The sequence below is a fragment of the Trichomonas vaginalis genome, chromosome VI (genome assembly GCF_026262505.1).
Source record: "Trichomonas vaginalis G3 chromosome VI, whole genome shotgun sequence".
Taxonomy (NCBI): Eukaryota; Parabasalia; order Trichomonadida; family Trichomonadidae; genus Trichomonas; species Trichomonas vaginalis.
Window position 1 is genome coordinate 11889419 of NC_067208.1, and position 23558 is coordinate 11912976.

At 30.4% G+C, this 23558-nt stretch overlaps 10 protein-coding genes and 1 pseudogene across 11 annotated transcripts, besides 8 other annotated features; 9 read left to right on the top strand and 2 right to left on the bottom strand.

Moving 5' to 3' along the window:
- Positions 1-268: part of a mobile genetic element that runs on past the window's edge.
- A 705-nt stretch (positions 269-973) lies between these two features.
- Positions 974-1404: a mobile genetic element.
- A 338-nt stretch (positions 1405-1742) lies between these two features.
- TVAGG3_0849520 (uncharacterized protein) lies at positions 1743-2875 on the bottom strand (the record flags this gene model as incomplete). Its single annotated transcript, XM_001298407.1, has 1 exon — positions 1839-2870. One exon carries the CDS (start codon positions 2868-2870, stop codon positions 1839-1841), a length of 1032 nt encoding a protein of 343 aa, XP_001298408.1.
- A 266-nt stretch (positions 2876-3141) lies between these two features.
- Positions 3142-3283: a mobile genetic element.
- A 464-nt stretch (positions 3284-3747) lies between these two features.
- TVAGG3_0849540 (protein of unknown function (DUF3447)) lies at positions 3748-4555 on the top strand (the record flags this gene model as incomplete). The annotated part of the gene is made up of 1 exon (XM_001298408.1): positions 3806-4555. One exon carries the CDS (start codon positions 3806-3808, stop codon positions 4553-4555), a length of 750 nt encoding a protein of 249 aa, XP_001298409.1.
- Positions 4556-6107: 1552 nt separating this feature from the next.
- TVAGG3_0849550 lies at positions 6108-6829 on the top strand (annotated as a pseudogene). Its single transcript has one exon. A coding segment is annotated over exon 1 (722 nt).
- Positions 6830-7109: 280 nt separating this feature from the next.
- Positions 7110-8939, top strand: TVAGG3_0849560 (cyclin-dependent kinase inhibitor 2C-related family; the record flags this gene model as incomplete). The annotated part of the gene is made up of 1 exon (XM_001296492.1): positions 7110-8939. The coding sequence occupies one exon, from the start codon at positions 7110-7112 to the stop codon at positions 8937-8939; it is 1830 nt and encodes a 609-aa protein (XP_001296493.1).
- Positions 8940-9030: 91 nt separating this feature from the next.
- Positions 9031-9063: a mobile genetic element.
- A 155-nt stretch (positions 9064-9218) lies between these two features.
- Positions 9219-9248: a mobile genetic element.
- Positions 9249-9383: 135 nt separating this feature from the next.
- Positions 9384-10687: a mobile genetic element.
- On the top strand, positions 9480-10607 carry TVAGG3_0849600 (Mariner transposase; the record flags this gene model as incomplete). Its single annotated transcript, XM_051249188.1, has 1 exon — positions 9480-10607. One exon carries the CDS (start codon positions 9480-9482, stop codon positions 10605-10607), a length of 1128 nt encoding a protein of 375 aa, XP_051084663.1.
- Positions 10688-11485: 798 nt separating the features above from the next.
- TVAGG3_0849610 (cysteine S-palmitoyltransferase protein) lies at positions 11486-12193 on the top strand (the record flags this gene model as incomplete). The annotated part of the gene is made up of 1 exon (XM_001298409.1): positions 11486-12193. One exon carries the CDS (start codon positions 11486-11488, stop codon positions 12191-12193), a length of 708 nt encoding a protein of 235 aa, XP_001298410.1.
- A 1881-nt stretch (positions 12194-14074) lies between these two features.
- Positions 14075-14715: a mobile genetic element.
- Positions 14716-15467: 752 nt separating this feature from the next.
- TVAGG3_0849630 (uncharacterized protein) lies at positions 15468-15830 on the top strand (the record flags this gene model as incomplete). The annotated part of the gene is made up of 1 exon (XM_051249189.1): positions 15468-15830. A coding segment is annotated over one exon (363 nt), but the record flags the coding sequence as incomplete, so codon positions are not given.
- Positions 15831-18617: 2787 nt separating this feature from the next.
- TVAGG3_0849640 (uncharacterized protein) lies at positions 18618-18911 on the top strand (the record flags this gene model as incomplete). Its single annotated transcript, XM_051249190.1, has 1 exon — positions 18618-18911. One exon carries the CDS (start codon positions 18618-18620, stop codon positions 18909-18911), a length of 294 nt encoding a protein of 97 aa, XP_051084665.1.
- An 824-nt stretch (positions 18912-19735) lies between these two features.
- TVAGG3_0849660 (integrase core domain containing protein family) lies at positions 19736-20716 on the top strand (the record flags this gene model as incomplete). Its single annotated transcript, XM_051249191.1, has 1 exon — positions 19736-20716. The coding sequence occupies one exon, from the start codon at positions 19736-19738 to the stop codon at positions 20714-20716; it is 981 nt and encodes a 326-aa protein (XP_051084666.1).
- Positions 19736-23558: part of a mobile genetic element that runs on past the window's edge.
- Positions 20736-21032, top strand: TVAGG3_0849680 (uncharacterized protein; the record flags this gene model as incomplete). The annotated part of the gene is made up of 1 exon (XM_051249192.1): positions 20736-21032. One exon carries the CDS (start codon positions 20736-20738, stop codon positions 21030-21032), a length of 297 nt encoding a protein of 98 aa, XP_051084667.1.
- On the bottom strand, positions 22242-23241 carry TVAGG3_0849690 (uncharacterized protein; the record flags this gene model as incomplete). Its single annotated transcript, XM_051249193.1, has 1 exon — positions 22242-23241. A coding segment is annotated over one exon (1000 nt), but the record flags the coding sequence as incomplete, so codon positions are not given.

Here is a 23558-nt window from a genome sequence, read left to right on the forward strand (position 1 = left end):
GTACCTCTTACCCTGCAATTCCTTCTAGAAAGTTCCAAAACTTTGGGTTAATTGCAAACTATTAACCCAAAGTTTTGGAACTTTCAAGTGGAGATGGAAGGCTTTGGGGTATATATTAATATAATATACCTCAAAGCCTTCCATCTCCACTACAAATGGGAAAACTTTGTCCGAATAGTTTAACATTCGGACAAAGTTTCTCCCATCTTTCAATGTAATTGCTACCTGTGAGGTACTGACTTGAAGTCAGTGCTTCACAGGTAGCAATATCCAAAAATTTAAAAACATTTTATCAGTTCGTTAGAGAACTAGAGCCTCCTAGGTACTGAACCAGAATCAGTGCCTAGGGACTCTAGTGATCTATATAAATCTGAGAAACTTTGAGGAAATTGTTCGACATTTCCTCAAAGTTTCTCAGCATTTAGCGAGGAATGTTCGTTATCGTGTAGATATTTATAATATATACATGATAACAAACATTCCCCGCTAAAAGATGTAAAATCTTATAAGAAATAATTGCAAAAGAAATAACAAATTGCAACAAATTTTATATGAAACTGAACCTTATGAGGTAGTGATTCAAGATCACCGCCTCATAAGATTCAGTTTCAATCTCAAGTATCTCAAAAGTAAGGCTCTATTTTTTGCCATGTAAAGTGTCACTTTACTGTCAAGCCGTTTTTATCGTTTTCGTTTACAACATGACCACTATTTTGATGACTAAGAAATGTAATTCATCAAATTGGCAGTTCGATGAATAATACCATGCAATCAACAACTGGTTTGTTACAATTTGGCTTGATTCATCAAATTGGCGGTTTGATGAACCGAATATTGTAATCCAGACTAGGTCAGTTACAATTTGGCTTGATTCATCAAATTGGCGGTTTGATGAACCGAATATTGTAATCCAGACTAGGTCAGTTGCTTGTTGGTCATAGATAATAATGACACCTTTCAGTTTTTGTTAAATATCTCAATTATCCCGCCAAAAATTATTGGGTCTAAATTGGTTTTTATTATTATTATTTTCAGAAACAAACTAACTTGTTTTTTAGGAATTTATCATTCATAAAGTCTTTATGATATATTTTCAACTTATAATGAATATGAAATTATAATTGTTATTTTGAAAAAAAATTATTCATGATCAATTCATGATTTAACCAGTTCCTTCAAATTAGGAGAGCATATTCAAATATAATCGCTCATTAAAATCAATTTTTATGTTTTTTTTTAAATCGAAATTATCTCATCATAAACCATGCAAACTGACTATTTGTTCTTATCACCATGTTACCAATATCAGAATTGTCTTTACAGCCAAAATTTCGCTCGATAAAAGTCCATCCAATAGTGAGATAATTGAGCAACGAACATTTTTCCATATCACAAAAAACCTCCCCGATGATTTCACTTGAAAAAATTTGACAACAATCATCCATTTGGAGAAACTGCAACCAACAATCAATTCCTAGTTCATAAGGACAATTCAACACTAAAATTCGAAGATGGTTGATTTCAAAAAAAGTTGAAGAATTTCTCCAACACGCGTAAGAGAAATCAGGAGTTGAAACCCATAAAGTTACAACCGCACTAACCAATGCATGTTGCTTAAAATATTAACTTGAAATTTATCCAAGTCAGTTTTCATTTTAATGTCAAAATGTATTAAAAATCCAATTTCTTGAACAAAGAAGTAAAGAATGGAAAAACATCCGTATTTTTCTAGTAAAAATAAAGCGTATTTAACATAAGCGGTAAACAAACAGATTTTTTAATAATAAAATTACATAAAACAATGAATCAAACAAATAAATAGTTAAGGACCGAGGATACTAATTCATTTCTTGTATTGATTTAACATCATCAAGCAATTTTTCGACGCTTTTCAATTGTTCCTGAAGATCTATATCATTTGGCGCTGGAGTAAAGGCAACAATCTTGTCATCACCATATACGTATTGAATTTGATGCTTTGACGTTAAATCGTTCATATATTCGAACAATTTATTTTCATCAAAGCATCCGCAGAGATCTTTGAGCTTTGAAATGGATAATCTTGATATAGTTCTTGAGCAGAATATAATATTGCGCATGATTTTCTCTTTTACGATTTCATCCCAGAAATAAAGATAAAATTTCGGATAATCCATTTGATTTTTTTCTGGAATTTTCCTTCCATCCCATAAACACATGGAAACAGGATCAATTTCGGCCTTTGGAGGTAGAACTCCGATAAATTGTTTTTTGGTATAATGATTTAAGAAACAAACAAGAGAAAATGCACTAATAACCTTCGGAATCATATCAGATTGACATGGTAAGTGTAAGCAGTGAAGTAAAAGCTTAAATGCATCATCATATTTGAATAACATCATATGGTTGATTCCTGAGTAGTAAAGTGAGAATGCAAACGACCTACGATGCATGTTTGGGGGAGGCATAACAGCAACAGGCTTTTTAGCCGTTGCTGCCAAGTAAAGATAAGGAGAAGTGAAAATTAAAGGATCAACTTCGGTAAATGTCTTAAGTATTTCTAATGCTTCATCTTCTTGATTACATAAAAAGGCTGCTTTGGCAAAAATCATCATCAGGCCAGTCTGATACTTCGGTTCTAATTCGCTAAGAATTTTGAACGATTTCTTACAAATTATGTATATCTGTTCAGGGGCATAGTGTGTGGGGACTGTAAATGCTAGTGCTGCATATTGAACAGGAGTAAAATTCATTTGACAATATCCAGCGACATTTGTTGGGGAAAATTGCTTGGTTAGATCATATGCCCATTCAGTTATTTTAGGTATATCATGAACTGTTCTCACTGATCCTATTGTTTGAGGAATACTTCGGAGAACATGAGCTGTCATTTTTTTGAAAAAAAAAAACTGGAAATTGATATTCATTAAGAATATACATTTCTGAATGAATACCTTATTGTTTTCGGTTTTCCTATTGTTATTTTAAGGATGCAGACCTGGCAATTCTGGGGTCATTTTGGCAATTCTTAAAAATTCTTAATAAATGAGCCTGATTTGATTTTACTTGTAGTAAATATGTTTCAGTGTCATTGCTTCAGCTTTCTTGAAGCTTATGGTAATTGGGCAATTCTCAATAACGTACAAATGCAAAAAAGTTTATGGTTGCCCAAGGGGACGATATGTAAACTACTCAAAATTAACCTTAATCATGTTGCAATGTGTGGAATAGAAAGTTTCGAAGCATCCAATATATTAACCTTAAAGGTGCTTTTCTGAGGGTGACTTATCGTCTCCCGCGCACCCTTAAGGTTTGGTAATTCACTCAAATCACTCCGAAAAAGAATTGCCTAAACCGTAATTGCCTTGGCAATTGTACGTTATTTTAAAAAGAGTTTACATTGAGTATCTCTAGTTTTACTATAACATATTACACAACATCACTAAAAACACAAATCCTTCGACAAAAATATCAAATGATTCAATTTCAAATATCAAATTTCTAAAAATCATCAATAATGCCACCATTTTATTTCAAAATATATAGAAACTAAAATATAGCATTCTCTTGCTTCTTTTAGACTAAAATAATGTAAAATTTACTAATTTTTTTCAAAACTTCACTTATCCAAGAATTGCCAAGCTTGGCAATTCGTGATGAACAAAATTTGCATTTTTGGCACTTCCGACATCCTTAGTTATTTTGCCATTTTATAGGAAAATCTTTATGATCTTGGTTTTCCAGTGTGAACAGGTAACGTAGAGTTTTCTCCTATCAAAGATATTTTATATAGTAATATGTTGATAATTGACTTTCAATTTTTTTAATGTCTGATCAAGACCTTCAGCCAACTACATACAGCAAATTGCGAAGTATCTATAAATATCACATCGATTCATGCAACGCATTGTATCAGCTGAAAACGGAAAAAGAAGAAGAATTAAACTCAATATACAAAATGATCAAAACAGAATTGATTGATTCAAATAAATTTCTTCCCCGAACAATTATGAGAGACATTTTAGCTTGCATTCGGTATAATAATCGCTATGCAAAGGCTTATTTATCTCTAGCCAAACTCATATATGATAACTATCAAGTAAAAGAGGAAATCAGAGTTCCATTAACTGTTAGATACTTATTTTATAAAGAATATGGGATTAAATTAGACAAATCTGATAATTTTGAAGAAATTCTAACAGAAAATCTCGAAATTCATACAGAAAATACAATTTACAGAGCAATTATGTATAATGACTTAATAAAATTCATTTCGTTCACTGAAAGAGAAGACTTTGATAAAAATCAAAAACTTAAAAGCAGTTTTTATCCAATTCCTTACGAAAGATATTCATTACTTGAATTATGCTGTTACCATGGAGCAGTTGATTGTTTCAAGTTATTAAGAACAAAATATAACTCAGAAATAACTCGAACATGTCTTCAGCTTTCATTTTTAGGAGGAAATCCAGAGATTATGAGTGAATGTTTGAAACGTCAAAAACCAAATGGAAAATGCATGGAATATGCAATAATTTCACACAACATTGATTTTGTTACATTCTTAATGAACTAATATAATATAGAGATCAATTTATTTACTTGTGGAAGGTATCATAATCTTGAAGCATTTTTAGTTTATTTCGACCAAACAAATGATTTAAACACATGTTTCCCTCATTCAACTGTATTTGGTATTACAACACTTTGCGAATATTTTCTTTCACTTGGTGTAAATATCAATGAAAAAGATAAATTTGGAGGAAATGCTCTTATTTATTCGACAAATAATAATTGCATAAAAGTAGCCGAATTTCTTATTTCACATGGCGCAAATATCAATGAAAAAGATGAATGCGGATATACAGCTCTTCATACAGCAGCACAATATAATAGTAAAGAAGTAGCTGAACTCCTTATTTCACAAGGCGCAAATATCAATGAAAAAGATAAAGACGGATTTACTGCCTTTTTTGATGCAGCAAAATATGATAGTAAAGAAGTAGCCGAAGTTCTTCTTTTACATGGCGCAAATATCAATGAAAAAGATGAATGCGGATATACAGCTCTTCATACAGCAGCACAATATAATAGTAAAGAAGTAGCTGAACTCCTTATTTCACAAGGCGCAAATATCAATGAAAAAGATAAAGACGGATTTACTGCCTTTTTTGATGCAGCAAAATATGATAGTAAAGAAGTAGCCGAAGTTCTTCTTTTACATGGCGCAAATATCAATGAAAAAGATGAATGCGGATATACAGCTCTTCATACAGCAGCACAATATAATAGTAAAGAAGTAGCTGAACTCCTTATTTCACAAGGCGCAAATATCAATGAAAAAGATAAAGACGGATTTACTGCCTTTTTTGATGCAGCAAAATATGATAGTAAAGAAGTAGCCGAAGTTCTTTTTTTACATGGCGCAAATATCAATGAAAAAGATAAAGACGGATTTACTGCCTTTTTTGATGCAGCAAAATATGATAGTAAAGAAGTAGCCGAAGTTCTTCTTTTACATGGCGCAAATATCAATGAAAAAGATAAAGACGGATTTACTGCCTTTTTTGATGCAGCAAAATATGATAGTAAAGAAGTAGCCGAAGTTCTTCTTTTACATGGCGCAAATATCAATGAAAAAGATGAATGCGGATATACAGCTCTTCATACAGCAGCACAATATAATAGTAAAGAAGTAGCTGAACTCCTTATTTCACAAGGCGCAAATATCAATGAAAAAGATAAAGACGGATTTACTGCCTTTTTTGATGCAGCAAAATATGATAGTAAAGAAGTAGCCGAAGTTCTTCTTTTACATGGCGCAAATATCAATGAAAAAGATGAATGCGGATATACAGCTCTTCATACAGCAGCACAATATAATAGTAAAGAAGTAGCTGAACTCCTTATTTCACAAGGCGCAAATATCAATGAAAAAGATAAAGACGGATTTACTGCCTTTTTTGATGCAGCAAAATATGATAGTAAAGAAGTAGCCGAAGTTCTTCTTTTACATGGCGCAAATATCAATGAAAAAGATGAATGCGGATATACAGCTCTTCATACAGCAGCACAATATAATAGTAAAGAAGTAGCTGAACTCCTTATTTCACAAGGCGCAAATATCAATGAAAAAGATAAAGACGGATTTACTGCCTTTTTTGATGCAGCAAAATATGATAGTAAAGAAGTAGCCGAAGTTCTTCTTTTACATGGCGCAAATATCAATGAAAAAGATGAATGCGGATATACAGCTCTTCATACAGCAGCACAATATAATAGTAAAGAAGTAGCTGAACTCCTTATTTCACAAGGCGCAAATATCAATGAAAAAGATAAAGACGGATTTACTGCCTTTTTTGATGCAGCAAAATATGATAGTAAAGAAGTAGCCGAAGTTCTTCTTTTACATGGCGCAAATATCAATGAAAAAGATGAATGCGGATATACAGCTCTTCATACAGCAGCACAATATAATAGTAAAGAAGTAGCTGAACTCCTTATTTCACAAGGCGCAAATATCAATGAAAAAGATAAAGACGGATTTACTGCCTTTTTTGATGCAGCAAAATATGATAGTAAAGAAGTAGCCGAAGTTCTTCTTTTACATGGCGCAAATATCAATGAAAAAGATGAATGCGGATATACAGCTCTTCATACAGCAGCACAATATAATAGTAAAGAAGTAGCTGAACTCCTTATTTCACAAGGCGCAAATATCAATGAAAAAGATAAAGACGGATTTACTGCCTTTTTTGATGCAGCAAAATATGATAGTAAAGAAGTAGCCGAAGTTCTTCTTTTACATGGCGCAAATATCAATGAAAAAGATGAATGCGGATATCAATAACAACATCAATGTTGTGTACAATAAAAGATCTAGTTCAACCGAATGCTATCTATAAAATAATTTTTTTGGAATTTTTTGATGGATTTTTTGTGGGAAAAAAAATCGTTTGCTATCATTCAAATTTTCAGAACTTTTAACGTTCATGAAAATTAGAATTTGCAAACGATTAAAGAAATTATTTGCAATTTGGACGGAGCTTGCCTACGGCCAAATTGTAAATAATTTTTTAAATTGTGTGGAATTATGAAAAGAAAATTATGGATTTTTTTTAAATTTTCAAATGTCTATGCAAGACTCTGATCCAGATAAATTCATTAAATTGGCAAGTAACTATAAATACTACATCGATTTATATAAAGCATTATATCAACTGAAAACGGAAAAAATAGAAGATTTAAGTTCAATTTACAAAATGATCAAAACAGAATTGATTGATTCAAAGAAATATCTTCCCCAAAATATAATCAAAGGTATTTTAGATATAGTTCCATATAATAATCGCTATGCAAAGTCATATTTATCTCTTGCCAAACTCATATCTGATGAATATCATGTCAAAGATGTCAGCAATGTTGAACATATTTCAAACTACCTGTTTTATAAAGAATATGGAATTAAGTTAGATAAGTCTGATAATTTCGAAAAAACTAAATCAGAAAATCTCGATATTTATACAAAAAATACAATTTACAGAGCAATTATGTATAACTACAATAAAAGTTTCGTCTACTTCATTGAAAACGAAAGATTTGATGAAACTCAAAAACTTGTAAGCAAATTTTACCCAGGATCTGATGAAGGATATTCATTACTTGAATTATGTTGTTACCACGGATCTGTTGATTGTTTCAAGTTATTAAGAACAAAATATAACTCAGAAATAACTCAAACATGTCTTCAGCTTTCATTTTTAGGAGGAAATCCAGAGATTATGAGTGAATGTTTGAAACATCAAAAACCAAATAATGGATGCATGAAATATGCAATTATTTCACACAACATTGATTTTGTTACATTCTTGATGAGCGAATACAATATAAAGATCAATTTAAAATGTTGTGCATTATATAATAATCTTGAATCATTTTTTGTTTATTTAGATCAAACAAATGATATTAACAAATGTTTCATTTATTCAGCGATGTTTGAAATCCCATCCTTATGCGAATATTTCCTTTCACTTGACACAAATATCAATGAAAAAGATAAAGATAGAAAAACTGCCCTTCATTATGCAGCAGAGAATAATAATAAAGAAATAGCCGAGTTTCTTATTTCACATGGCGCAAATATCTATGAAAAAAGTAAATATGAAAAAACATCTCTTCATTATGCAACAGAGAATAATAATAAAGAAATGGTCGAGTTTCTTATTTCACATGATGCAAATATTAATGAAAAAGATGAAAATGAAAAAACAGCTCTTCATTATGCAATACATTTTAATAATAAAGGAATATATGAATTTCTTATTTCACATGGTGCAAATATCAATGAAAAATATAAAGATAAAAGAACTGCCCTTCATATTGCAGCAGAGAATAATAGTAAAGAAACAGCCTTAGTTCTTATTTCACATGGTGCAAATATCAATGAAAAAGATAAAAATGGAAAAACAGCTCTTCATATTGCAGCAGAGAATAATAGTAAAGAAACAGCCTTAGTTCTTATTTCACATGGTGCAAATATCAATGAAAAAGATAAAAATGGAAAAACAGCTCTTCATATTGCAGCAAAAAATAATAGTCTAGAAACAATCAACCTTCTAATTTCACATGGTGCAAATATTAATGAAAAAGATGAAGATGGACTAACATCTCTTCATATTGCAACATTTAATAATATAGAAACCGCCATATTTCTTATTTCACATGGTGCAAATATTAATGAAAAAGGCAAATGTGGGTTCACTGCTCTTCATATTGCAGCATATAATAATTGTCTAACATTCGACATATTTCTTATTTCACATGGTGCAAATATCAATGAAAAAGATAAAAATGGAAAAACAGCTCTTCATATTGCAGCAGAGAATAATAGTAAAGAAACAGCCTTAGTTCTTATTTCACATGGTGCAAATATCAATGAAAATGGGAAAACAACTTTTTAGCATTCGATTCGTGGAAATTGTATAGAAACCATTGAATATTATCATCTTACGCGAAAGAAATTAATTAGGATTCAAGTTAGTTTATGATTTTTTAAGGGTGCACTTACCACTTTCTGACATGCTCAGATAATATCATCATTACTTTAATTTAATGGAAAAAGAGTATAATAGCCATGTTAGGAACTAAGCAGTGATAAATAATAACTTTTTCACGACAAAAAATATTAACTTTTTATTATATAAAATTGGGATATAAAGCTTGGATGTCAAAAAAATTGAGAGCATGTCAGAAAGTGGTAAATGCACCCTAAAAAAAGTTATAACCAAGACTTCAATTCCAATCCTTCCAAGTCTCACTCTGATCTATTGTCTTATTGCATTGTATACAAGTCCCAACGAATTCTTAATAAGTGATATACTCCTAAATTTATTTCGAAAATTCTATAGGGTGTCCAAAGGTGCGTTTAGCACAGCGCTCTATATGAGACTATTAAAGGAGATATATGCTGATTATAAATATATAATAAAAAATATGAATATATGTATATGATGAGTATGTTGTATTTTGGCGCCATGCCGGGATATAAAATGAATTTTGAGACAAGAGGCGGTTTCGCGGGAAATTTTGGCGGGTTTTTTTTCATTTTTTTAATGAATCATAAAGAAAACATCCTCGCTCTTGCAAAAAAATGCAAAGACTGTAAAAAAATCTACGAGACATTGGTAAAATGCTTCGGTATGGATGCTCCTAGCTATTCCACTGTAACGTATCATGTTAGGATGTATCACTTCATGAACAAAAAGACGCCCATCATAAAAATTGACAAAAAATCGCCGGATCAAAGAAAAATCAAAGCAATTCTTCAAGCGCTAGATGAAGACCCAAGAGCATCACTCAGAAGGATAGAGGAGATGACAAAGATACCACGTACAACAGTCAGTTATTATCTGCACAATTATTTGAACTACAAACTAGCGTATACACGTTGGGTTCCGCACAACCTTAATTCAGTTCAAAAAAAATCTAGAGTCCAATCTTCGAAAGAGCTCCTCTCTATATTGGGTGCGTATCAATCCAAGAAGTTTCGCTTTTTAGTAACAGGGGACGAGTCTTGGTTTCAATATGCAACAGAAGCCAAAATCATGTGGATCCCGAAGGATGAAAATCCGCAAACATTCCCGAAGAAAAAAATTGACACACCAATGATGATGTTGTCGGTTTTTTGGGGCGTGAATGGCATCATCGCAATTGATATTCTTCAAAAACCTAATACAATGAATGCTCAGTATCTAATTGACAATGTTCTTACTCAAATTATCAATTCTGATGAGTTTGAGAAATCCAAACAACAAAAACAAAAGTTTGCAATTCATTTTGATAATTCAAGAGTTCACAAAAGTCATAAGGTAATGAATTACTTGGTGGAAAACAATGTCAAAGTTGTTCCAAACCCAATTTATTCACCTGATATTGCACCCTCTGACTTTTATTTATTCGGCACGCTAAAAAAGAGAGCTGAAGGACGCGAATTCGCGAGTCCAGATGATCTTGAAAATTTTGTAAGAGAGCAATTTGAGCAATTTTCTCATGATGATTTAAAGCGTGTCTTTGAAGCCTGGATCGATCGCTGCGAACGCGTGATTGAATCCAATGGTGATTATATTTAAATAAACTTTATATATATGTAACTTGTTTATTTCTATTCGCAGTATTCAGGTTTGTGCTAAACACACCTTTGGACACCCTATATAATATCTAAAAATATCCTCTAAATTAATACGTCCATAATAAAATTCTATCTTATATTTTGCGTAATAATCTTTGAAATCGATTATTAATCAATTACATTCAAATTTATTTGAATAAACGCTTTTCCTATAATTAATTTATGTTTATTTTTCCGAAGGTGGCATGCTTGCCCTAAGCCACCTGAGTTTAGAAATTATATTTTAACAAATTTGATTTTATGGACTATAAAATTGTGATAAGCTTAAATCTTCATATTATATATATATATAAGGTCGATGAAAAAATGAGCGTTTTTAAAAAACCGCCGTTTGAGAGGAAAATTGAGAGCCCCAATGTATACTTTTTGACATTGTCAAAAACTTTGAAAGGACCAAAAAAGTTTTAGTGTCAGAAAGTTTACAAATGTATACTTTCTGACAAACAGACTCTCAGAAAGTACTCAAACTGCGGTTTTTAATTTCCGCACTTTTTTTGGCGACCTTATATCATAAAACTTTATTTAACTCTTTCGGGCAAAAAGAAACATGCTTGTCAAGATCTTTATTTCCTTTATTCTTGCCAAGATCTTTAGAAACATACGTACCAAAGTAGATATAGAAATTTATGATCTTCTATTACCTTGGATAATAGCAATTTCGAATTTCGAAATTTGAATATGATTCAATTTGATCATAAAATTTCATTTTAGCCCATATCATTTGATTACTCCGATAAATACAACAATTACATTAATGTCAAATATTTTTGTAAGATGGAACTTTTTTCCCGAAAACACGGGGTATTGGATCTCCGAAATATGTTCGTGTTCTCTCATTACATTAATTACATTGCAGTGTACTTAGCTGCACCATCAACAGATTACTTTTACAGTTATAATCCAAGCAATTTTGCTTTCTTTCTTTATACTATTAACTATTTCGTAAGTATGTATTTTTATTCACTTGCAGCTAAATCACCTGGTTATCAAAACACACCTAAACAGCCAAAACAAGAAAATGAAGATAGATTTTATTGCGAAAAATGCGAACATCATTGTTTATTAAGGTGCTCACACTGCAGTGCTTGTTGTGCTTGCATATTACGCCGTGATCATCACTGTATTTGGTTGGGCCAATGTGTCGGACAAAATAATCATGCGCACTTTTATATTTACATCTTTTTAGAATCGATAAACTGCATAGCGTCACTAATATTTACACTCAAAGGATTATTTTATAGATTTAAATATCACAATAAAAATTACAACGGATTCCTCTTAATTTATCTATTACCTTGGGCAATATATTGTTCTGGATTATCATTCCTAATTTTCTTGGAACAGACAAATAATATCTTGAATAATTTAACTGGATGGGAAGTAGCAAGATGGAATAATGTGTCATATCTCAAGGGATTTCCATATAAGAAAAGTCCTTTCGATAAAGGAGTCGTGAAAAATGTAAAAGAATTTTTCACCATGAGAGGTCGCAAACTTATATATCCACCACCTCGATTATTTTTATAATTACTGTGTTGTATTTTTTAGTAAATTGTTGTCTATCTTTACATTATTTTTTTTTTAATATCTTTAAAATAACACAAGATTTGGTAAATATTTGAATATTCTTAGTAATTCATTCCATGCTAGAAGCTCATCCAGAAAAGTTGTGAATCAAAAAGAGCGCCCAATAAATTTGAATGTTCAAAATTTTTTTTAAAAAATAATGTCAGAAAAGTTCCTTTATACTTTGCAAACTTTTGAACATGACAAGACATATTTTGATGGCATATTTGTCCTATATAATGTATACAATGGAAGTTTGGTATCAAATCGATTACTCTGCATATGTGAAAGTCTGTTAATGGGCTTAGTAAACCTTCTCAACTTGAATCTTGTAGAAATAGGATATGATCATAAAGATTTTTTGGAAATTATTATTTCTCTTAGAGAGGATCACATTTTAATAGTATATAATCTGCTAAATTCCTTATTTCAAGTGTCAATAATATCAATGCAAAAAATTGGGCTCCGTTTCATTATACAGCATCCAATAATTGTAAAACCATTGCAGAATTGCATGTTTCCCATTGCGAATATTTCCTTTCAAATGATTCAAATATTAATGAAAATGATAACCCTGAGCAAAACGCTCTTCATAATGCACCAATTAATAATAGTAAAGAAACCGCCTAACTTCTTATTTTACATGGTGCAAAGGTTAATGAAACAGTTAAAGAAGGGAAAAACGCTCTTCATAATGCGGCATATAGTAATAGTAAAGAAATAGCCGAACTCCATATTTCACAAGGCGCAAATATCAATGAAAAAGATAAATTTGGACAAACCGCCCTTCGTATTGCAGCATGCCAAAATAAAATAGAAACAGCTGAACTTCTTATTTCATGTGGTGCAAAAGAGTTTTCAGTTCTTACTCTGGCTGCTTGAGAGACTTACATTGAGCAATCATTTTTCTTCTTGATATCTGTAAGAGAATGGACGTTGGATAATTGATTGATGTCACTTTTTCATGACACGGCATTTTTATATCTATTTTAATATGCACTTATTCCATAAAACAGTAAAAATTAATAATCGCATTATTTTTCTAAAAAGTGACAAATCGATCAAAAATAACCTTTCACGGTGAGATTTAAGAACTGAAGTTTTTCAATTCTTACTATCCTTTTAGTTCTCCTATATCTCTTTCAATTCAAATTTGTTAATCAGGAAATAAGGAATTCAAAATTGACGAGAGTAGTAGGATAGGAAGGGTTGTGTGACTTTTTTTGTTACATCTATATATAGACGATGCATTAAAATATATTTATTTATAAATCATTAAAAAATTAACATTAATTTTAAAATAATTTATTTTTTTATCTTTTATAAAAGAAGCTATATATAGATGATGTCAGATATTCCGCGATTAATTAAACATTGTTTAAATCCTGAATGGGTTAAACTTCAATTTAAAAATGAAGATTGTGAATTATTAAATGAATATGAAAGCCAAAATAAGCTAATGAGGTATAAATATAATGATAAAGAATATTTAATTTCATGGAATCAATGGAGTCATAATCAAAGACCCCATAAACGAGAAGAAGAAATTGAAAATAATGAAATGGAAATCATTGATGACATTAAAGAGGATGGAATTCCTAAATTTTGTAGAAAAACCTTTAGAACTAAGTTAGGAGCATATAAACGTAGAGTATTAAATCCTGAATATCTTAAACATTTATTTAAAAAGGAAGACTGCGAATTATTAAACGTTAATGAATATGAAAATGCTAAATCAAAACTGAGATATAAATATATTGGAAGTGATGAAAGGTGTAAAGATAAAGATAAAGTTTATTCAGTTTCATATAATAACTGGCACACGTTAGGGATAAGAAAACATTTAGGAGATTATGGTAAAAGTTCTGAATTCTTCAAATCTAGTATGTACGAGAGAGTAAAAGAAATTAGAAATAATTATTTTCATGAATGAAAGATTCACTACCATAATGAAATACATAATGAAATAAAAAATAAAAAAATAAAAAAATAAACTTTAAAAATTCATGTCTTACGAAAAATTAAAACTTAGTTATGTTTATTATTTTATTTTTTTAATTCGTATGAAATGAGCGTCAAGACTAACGACGTTAAAAAATTGGGATTCACAAACGAGGAAATAAAGGATATATTAGATGAGATGTGTTATGAAGTTAGTAAATATTATTTAAGAAATTGTCAAAAATTTGCCGAGTTATTAAATGATTTAGATTATGATGGAAAAATGAATAAAGATGATGTTATAAATTTCTTATATCCCACATCTAAAGAAGAAAAACCTAAAGAACCTGATGTTTTCCCTGAATATTATGAAGAACGGATTAAAGATGATGAATACAATGAAATTGAAAGACTGGAAAAAATAAGAGATGAAATAGATGAAAAAATTAAGGAATTAAGAGAAGTTGAAAATGAAGTAGAGGGTTTAATGAATATCCCAGCTTCAGAATCAGAAGTTCAGAAATCTCATGAAGAAAGATATAAAAATTATGTCTCAGAATCAACACAAAATTTATTAGATGGCGAAATAGATGAAACACTTTCAGAAGAAGGTACTAAATTTATTCGTAAACATAAGTTACAATTTATTGATAATGAAAAATACCCTTGTATCTTACTTTCACCCCCTCTCGATTCTGAGAAATTCAAAAAAACTCTTAAAAACGTGACATATGCAACTAATACGATTAAGAAAGAAGATCATGATATTTACACAAATTATTATTTAAATAAATGCACAGGTGTTGATAAAGTTTTTGATTTATTAGATAAAATATCAAAAGAAACCATTGGAACCTATAAAATTTTGTGTGATTGTGGTTTCATTATTGAAGATACCAATAATGTTTCATATGAAAGAACAGCACCGAAGGAAGACGAAGTGGAAAGGTCTATACCATTCGTTATTAAGAACATAAAAGATATGAAAACTTATAAACATTATATTTATTCATTTATTTCAGAAAAAATGGAAGCAACCCATAAAACATCTTCTCATCATTTTATAGCTATTCATACATTCCTTTTCAAAGTTGTGAAATTAAATAAGACAGGAATTAGATTTAATGTATCAGGGTACGCATTCTTGAGTAAATTAAAATGTATTCGTCACGTCGCAGATGATAAAAATTTATGTGTTCTTAATTCATTTTATGGGCTTTAAAAAATAAACTTTATTTTTATTTATTTTTTAATTTTTATTCTTACATAAATGAACAAAAACGGAACAGCTAAAATGAATGATAATCAAATTAGAGCAGAAGGTAGAAGGTTATTTAAACGCTTCTATAACATTCCTGATGGTGTTAATCCTAAAACTCGTAGAAGTTATTTAAATGAAGCAATAGATTCATATGAAGGGTTTGACATTTCATCAGAAAGTGAGAGATTAGCGAGAATGTTAAATGTTAATATTGATTTCTATTATTGTGATCCTCAACCAGAAGACGTGGACATAAATAAGGTAGACTTTCCATTAGTGGAATCAATAATGATAGATCCAGAATTTGAAACAGTAAATATTTTATTAACACAGAGTCCATGTGGAAAACTTCACGCTGACAGAATAACAGACGTTGAAGCACTCACCGGCTATAGAGTTTGTCCATATTGTAAAGAAGAAGTTTATTCTATCCGTGATGATCCGGAAAGGAAAAACCAAAGAAGATTTTTAAAGCATTGTGAGAAATGTAAAGAAAATAATGGAAGATTAATTCAAGACGTTCAGTTGCAAAAGACACAGCAACCATATGCACCACATATTACGAAACAGAAGATATATCAGTGGTTATTAGCTCATAATTTGCAGGAATATTATCAACCGACAAGATATTATATTACTTTTGACTTCGAAACATTAGAGACTAAAGAAGAATTACAACTTTCTGAGTGTGCAACTTTGAACGCTTACTTAAAACCATTCATGGTATCATCAACGGTTAAATTAAATGATAAAACATATACGAGGAATTTTTGCTTAACTTCGAGTGATTCTTTTATTTCTGATTGGATTGAGTTTTTATTTTCAACCTGTTCATTAGTTGCTAAATCAAATATTGAACAATATGAAGAATTATTGAAGCCGCAAACGGCGGGGACTTTGTCTCATACATTAAATGAAAAACAGAAGGAAGCATTTAAAGAACTTCTAGATGAGGAATTCAATAAAGTGAATATCATAGGTTTTAATTCGGGAAAGTTTGATTTAAATTTAATTCTTCGTGATTTAAACACTGCAAAATGGAAAATAAAATCAATGCTGGGTTCATCTTCACAATTTAAGCAAATCATTGTAAAGAAAACAAACGTTCCATATGAATTGATATTTATTGACATCAGAAATTATATAGCGGGTGGGACATTAGACCAATTCACTCAAGATTTCGGAAATAATAAATCACGTGTTAAATCATTTTTCCCTTATCAATTCATCACATGGGAAAATTACGAAGAAGAATTATATAAAGAGGAACCATTCACTCAAGATTCATTTTATTCAGCATTAACCCAAGAAACTATATCAGATAGTGATTATCAAATATATCTCAATGATGCTAAAAACTTTAAGAATAGATTAGAATATTTTATTCATTATTGCAATAAAGATGTTGAAATTATGATTGACCCAATCGATAAAATTATTGAAGAAACATTTGTTTATAAAATTGATATGCTTCATAATCTTTCTTTATCATCGAATGCTTCAATGATTCGTTACGCTTTAGCATATAAAGACTTTAATCCTAATGAAAAATATCCTGAGGAAGAGATAGAATCAAGTTTTGAATTAACGAAAAAGTATTGGAAATATAAAATTGAATCATATAAGAAACAAGATGAAAAAGCAGAAAGGGATACTAAAAATAATGTTTCAATGGATGATTTTCAATACTATCACGATTTAATCCTTTCATCTAAATGCAAAATGTGTGGTAAAGCGTTTACATATGCAAATAAACCAACATTGGATAGAATCGATAATGAAAAACCACATACCAAAGAAAATTGTCAGTTAATGTGTTGTTATTGCAATGTCGTAAAATCAAATAAAGATGAATATGTTCAACGTTTAAGAATCAATTTAAGAAATTATGCATTAAAAAATAATTTACCAATGACTTTAGATTCAGTTGAAGCTTATCACATTCTCCGTAATGGAATTACTGGTGGTCTATCAAATGTTCAACATAGAGTAAATCTTAAAGGAATCACGCACATTAATAAACTTTCATATAATCCAGAAACTAAAACTGTATCAAATGAGGACACCACCAACATTATGACTCATTTCGTTGGAGTTGACTTTAATTCATTATATCCTTCATCATTTTCATCTAATCCTCATGATTTCATTCAATATACTGACCATAAAATGTATATGCCGGGAAGATTGAATGGTGTTATCATTTGTGATACAGCAACAAAGAAAGCAAAAGCACTGGGAATTATTAAGAAGAAAAATACTTTATTCGTGGCTGAAGTAAAGGGTCACATTGATGAAAAATACATTAATGATTACATAAACTTTTTACCGATAATAAGAAACTTAGATATTATCACAGATGAAAAAACAATTGGCAGTTTTATGATAATTACATGAAAATCAAACAATCTACCAGTTGACCAGAAACAGAGAAAATTAACTCAGTTAGCATCAACACACAACCAATATCAACCATTTTCTTCTTATTATCTATGGTATCTAATCGACAGATTTCATTTTATCATTGATGATATTCAATCAATTTTAACATTTACTAAAAACACTTGCTTTAATGAATTTGCGAACAAATTTATGAACGAAAGACAAAAGGCTGAATTAGAAGGAAATAAAGGAAAAAGTTTATTTTGCAAAATTTCACTTAATGGATCATATGGTTACGATGCAATGAATACACAAAATTACGCAAAGACTAAAATAATGAATGCACAGAAGGCACGCGTTGCATGTATGTTAAATAAGTTTAAAAACATAAGAGAAATAGGTGAAGATACATATCAAGTGATGCTTAAAGATAGATTTTATAGATGTGATACATGTTTACAAGAGGCATTCTTCACTTTAGATAATGCTAAATACTGGTATTTGGTTTTCATTTATGATTTTATGTATAAATGCATGGATGTTAATCGTTTTCATTTCATTGAAGGTGATACTGATTCATCTTATTGGGCAATCGCTGGCGATCCAAGTCTTCCTAACACTCAAGCATTTCAGGCGATTGTAACCGATAAACAATTTTATGATAAAAACATTTTCAAATTCGCACCTTTTGATTTCTTTTGTTTTGATGAGAAATTTAAACCTAAATTAAAGAATAAAGCTGAAGAAAAAGCACATGAGAAGAAGTTATTGGGTTTAGCAATTGAGAAACAAGGTGATAACATGGTTGCTTTATGTCCTAAATGTTATACATCATTCAACGGTTCAATTGATGGAAGTGATTTTAAAAAGATTGCACAAAAAATGAAAGGTGTTAGTTTACGACAAAATAAGCAATTAACACCTAAAAAATATTTGGATATAATAAATGATAAAGTGATATTTGATGGTCAGAATATTAATTTACAACTTAAAAACGGGTCAATGACTCGCTTAACAATCGGTAAGACTGCATTAACAGGAGCACACACTAAGGCTGTATGTTGTGAAAATGGATGTTGTATGCCATTTATTTAATACAATTTAAAATTTTATTTTTAAAAATGCCACAGAAGAGACAAAAGGAACCAAATCGATTTATACCAAATGGTTTTAACTTTCAGATTCCAAATAATCAACCACAACGAATTTTTTAAATCCCATCACAGCAACAACAACCGCCACCATTTGATACCGTTTTAAAAGAAGGAACCGTTAATGATGGGATTCAATATGTAAATAATGGTTTTGATACTATGATTCAAAGAGGTAGGCACCCTTAAAACATTGATTTTATTTTTATATAAATGGATAACGTAGATTTAAAAATTTTAATTGCTGATTTAGTATTTAATCAAAATTTTCTTGATTATTATGATTTAAAAGCATATCTCCAAAAATATGATAACAATATAACGGGTGATGATATGGAATATTATTATCCATATTATAAAAATGAAATTTTGAAATATCATGATAGAATAATTTCTAAAATTAAAGACAAAATTAAAAATAATGAATATTCAAAGGGAAAAACTAAATCACAACTTAAACAGTTGAAAGATTTCAAAAATAAAGTATTAACAGAAGAAGATATTGATGAATTATATAAATTATATAATCCTGAGCCGCAAAAGCCAAAGGAACAAAAACAAAAGGTGCAAAACACCCAGGTCCTTCAGACCATAAATGAAGCACAAGCTTTAATTTATGATTCATTAGTTAAACCATATTCAGCCCGACTTTTAAATGAAGATCAACTTTTGGAATTCATCCTTCAACATAAACTCGAAGCGGGAAAGTATATCAAACCTTTATATACAGCATATTTAAAACAAATGAATAGAATACATCCAGAATTAATGAAAGGAAAATCAACAACTAAAACTTCATCATCCAAAATCAAAGCAGATAAAATTAAACCACTTGCAACACCAAAACCTCCAACGACAGTACCGCCTCCTCCTTCAGTTAATCCTTCATCATTCACTTTATTATATCCATTTCAAACATTAAAGAGGCAAAAAGATTTTAAAAAGGATTTCAAGATATTAAATAAACCAATTGACCCGAAAATTCAACCGTTAAAGGAAAAATTTAGTCGCCCTTCATTTGCACCATATCCATATTCATACGAAATCGATCATCTGGAATATTCAAAAGGAAAAGTTACTTATTTATTTGCCATTAACATTAACACTAGATATTTATATTGCATTCCAGTGAAAGGGAAAACAGAACAGGAAACAAGAAGAGCTATACAATACTTACTAGATCATGAAAGAGTAGATAATATAAGGGGTGATGGTGATAAAGGATTTCAGGCAACTATGACTCATTATTTCCCACAAATTAATTTTTTCTTTTCATCCTCTCCATATACGTTTCATAATAAAATAGTTGATGCGGTAATGAGAACTCTTAGAGATGCGTTAGGGGTTAACGGTCAGATATACTGGGATGGAAATCATGACTCCATCATACAACAGTTAGTATATTATTATAATAATACATGGCATAGAACTATAAACATGAAACCAGTGGAAATGAAAAATGATATTTCAAAAGAATGGGAATATATTAGAAAGCAAATGGAAAGGTTGAATGATGTTAAACGTGAACAAATTAATTCGGGGCTCATGAATTTTAAACAAGGGGATAAAGTTTTGATTCATCTCGATTATGGAAAAACTGATAAATCAATGACAAAAAGAAGACGAAGATTTGACACAATAGCTGAATTTGTTAGATATATTAACGGCAATGCATTAGTTGAAGTTGACAATAAATTAATAGAAATTCCGATTTATTTTATTACTCCATTATATTTAAATAATATTTAATTTTTTTATTTCGTAAGAAATGAGTGACAACGAAGCAGCCAAGAGTCCAGACGATGAATATAAAAAGAAACTAAACAGAATTAAATCAAAAATATGCTATTACAAAAAGAAGCCGCAATGCGGTGGGGTTGATGCCCATAAAACTAAAGTAATTGAAAACGATAAAGAGAAGAAGGAAATAATTGAAAAGTTAGAAACTTACCGTTCAATCCTTAAACTGAGTGAAGCAAAAATAAAAGAATTTAATAGAATAAATAAATTGATTGGAAGAGATGAATTTAATAAAGATGAATTTTTAAACTCAATCCAAATTTAATTTTTATTCCTCTTCGACAATGTCTCGAATAACTGAGGGTGTCACTATGTCACCATGTCACTCGGTTAATTAACTTCTCTGAAAAAATGAGACAACATGACATTTTGACAACAACACAGGAGGAAGGCACTTATGAATTATTTTTGAATAACTGAAGGTGTCACTATGTCACCATGTCACCAGGTTAATTAACTTCTCTGAAAAAATGAGACAACATGACATTTTGACAACAACACAGGAGGAAGGCAGTTATGAATTATTTTTGAATAACTGAAGGTGTCACTATGTCACCATGTCACCAGGTTAATTAACTTCTCTGAAAAAATGAGACAACATGACATTTTGACATCACAGCAGGAGGAAGGCATTTATGAATTATTTTTGAATAACTGAAGGTGTCACTATGTCACCATGTCACCAGGTTAATTAACTTCTCTTAAAATTACTGACAACATGACATTTTGACATCACAGCAGGAGGAAGGCATTTATGAATTATTTTTGAATAACTGAAGGTGTCACTATGTCACCATGTCACCAGGTTAATTAACTTCTCTTAAAATTACTGACAACATGACATTTTGACATCACAGCAGGAGGAAGGCATTTATGAATTATTTTTGAATAACTGAAGGTGTCACTATGTCACCATGTCACCAGGTTATTTAACTTCTCTGAAAAAATGAGACAACATGACATTTTGACAACAACACAGGAGGAAGGCACTTATGAATTATTTTTGAATAACTGAAGGTGTCACTATGTCACCATGTCACCAGGTTAATTAACTTCTCTTAAAATTACTGACAACATGACATTTTGACAACAACACAGGAGGAAGGCATTTATGAATTATTTTTGAATAACTGAAGGTGTCACTATGTCACCATGTCACCAGGTTATTTAACTTCTCTGAAAAAATGAGACAACATGACATTTTGACAACAACACAGGAGGAAGGCAGTTATGAATTATTTTTGAATAACTGAAGGTGTCACCATGTCACCATGTCACCAGGTTAATTAACTTCTTTAAAAAAGTGTGACAACATGACATTTTGACAACACAGCAGGATTAATGCAAAAATAAATTCAAATCATACTTTATACTGCCTCATTTACAGGTATTTCATCATCAGTAAATGAATCCTCATTATCGTTTGGTTCAACCTGTTTATATAATCCTTTCATTTCTTCTTTCAAAACATAACACCATGTTTGTTTACCATCTATTCTTCTCTGTTTCTTATCACATTTATCCTTAATGCTCATTTGGAAATTCTTGTCTTTCATGTCTGATGGTTTGCAGAATAGAGCATTTTTACACGTCATACCTGCACACAATTCATCATAATGTGTATTTATCCATTCATCTAAAGGATTTGTTGATAATTCAATTAAATCTTGTTTGGCTTCAGTCATCGGAATGATTCGTACATTAAATGATGAAAGGTCATATTGCATAAAATACGTCAGTAAATTATCATAAAATTCCTTTGTGCATGAATCCATTAAATTCTTGAAGTAATCAAATTGACCCTTGAATTTACCATTAACTCTTAAAACTACGTATCTTCTGTCTCCAACTTCAATTTTGACAGGGTAGACGTTGTTAGTTACGAAAATGAAATTGGCAACATTCTGAGCAGTTCTTCTGGGTTGATTCTTTTCATTAATTCTAATTTGATTATCCGTAATAATTGATTTCAAAGCGTTGAAGTTTGCGAGTCTATCTTCACCAACATTCTTGAGTTCATTAAGTACAAGAAACATTTTATTCTCAACTACTGAATTGAAATTACCCGTTAGCTCACTTATTTCAGTAATGTTTTTACATGAATAACCAGCGAGGAGTTCAGAAATAATGTCTGTAAATCTGTTTTTACCTGTTCCCTGAAGTCCTTTCAAAATAATTGCTGTTTCATTCTTGATACCAGGATGTTGAATCATTGATGCAATCCAGCCGAGAAGGTATTTATACACTTCATCGTTATTATCACAAATGGCTTCTTTAATGAAATTCATAAACATCTCAATTTTTGAGTAATCTGGTTTTTCGAGAACGTTGTATTTATAACCTTGAAACGTTGAGAAAACATCTGGGGAATCAGATTTAAAGCAAACACCCTTAACAGTTAATGAAGACAATTGATTTAGTAGTACATCCCATGCTGTTATTGTTTTACCTTCTTCTTTAAATAATTTAATCATTTTAAGTGACTCTTTCATGTTTGATTGAAGAACGAATGATATTTGATTCATTTTGTCGTGGATATTATAGTCCTTTTGAATGAAATATTTATTTCCACAATCTACAAAACGGATTACACGTGATAAATCCTCAATTACTTCAGAACTGTTTTTATACTGATGATTTTCAGCCTTGCGTCTAATATCTGTTATCAAAAACGAGTCATCAAGTTTTATATCAAATGTTATTTTTGGCTTACGTAATAAAGGTAAAACGTATTCATCATAATATTCCTTTTGATATAGTTTTAGAATCTTCACCAAAACAAATGGAGAAG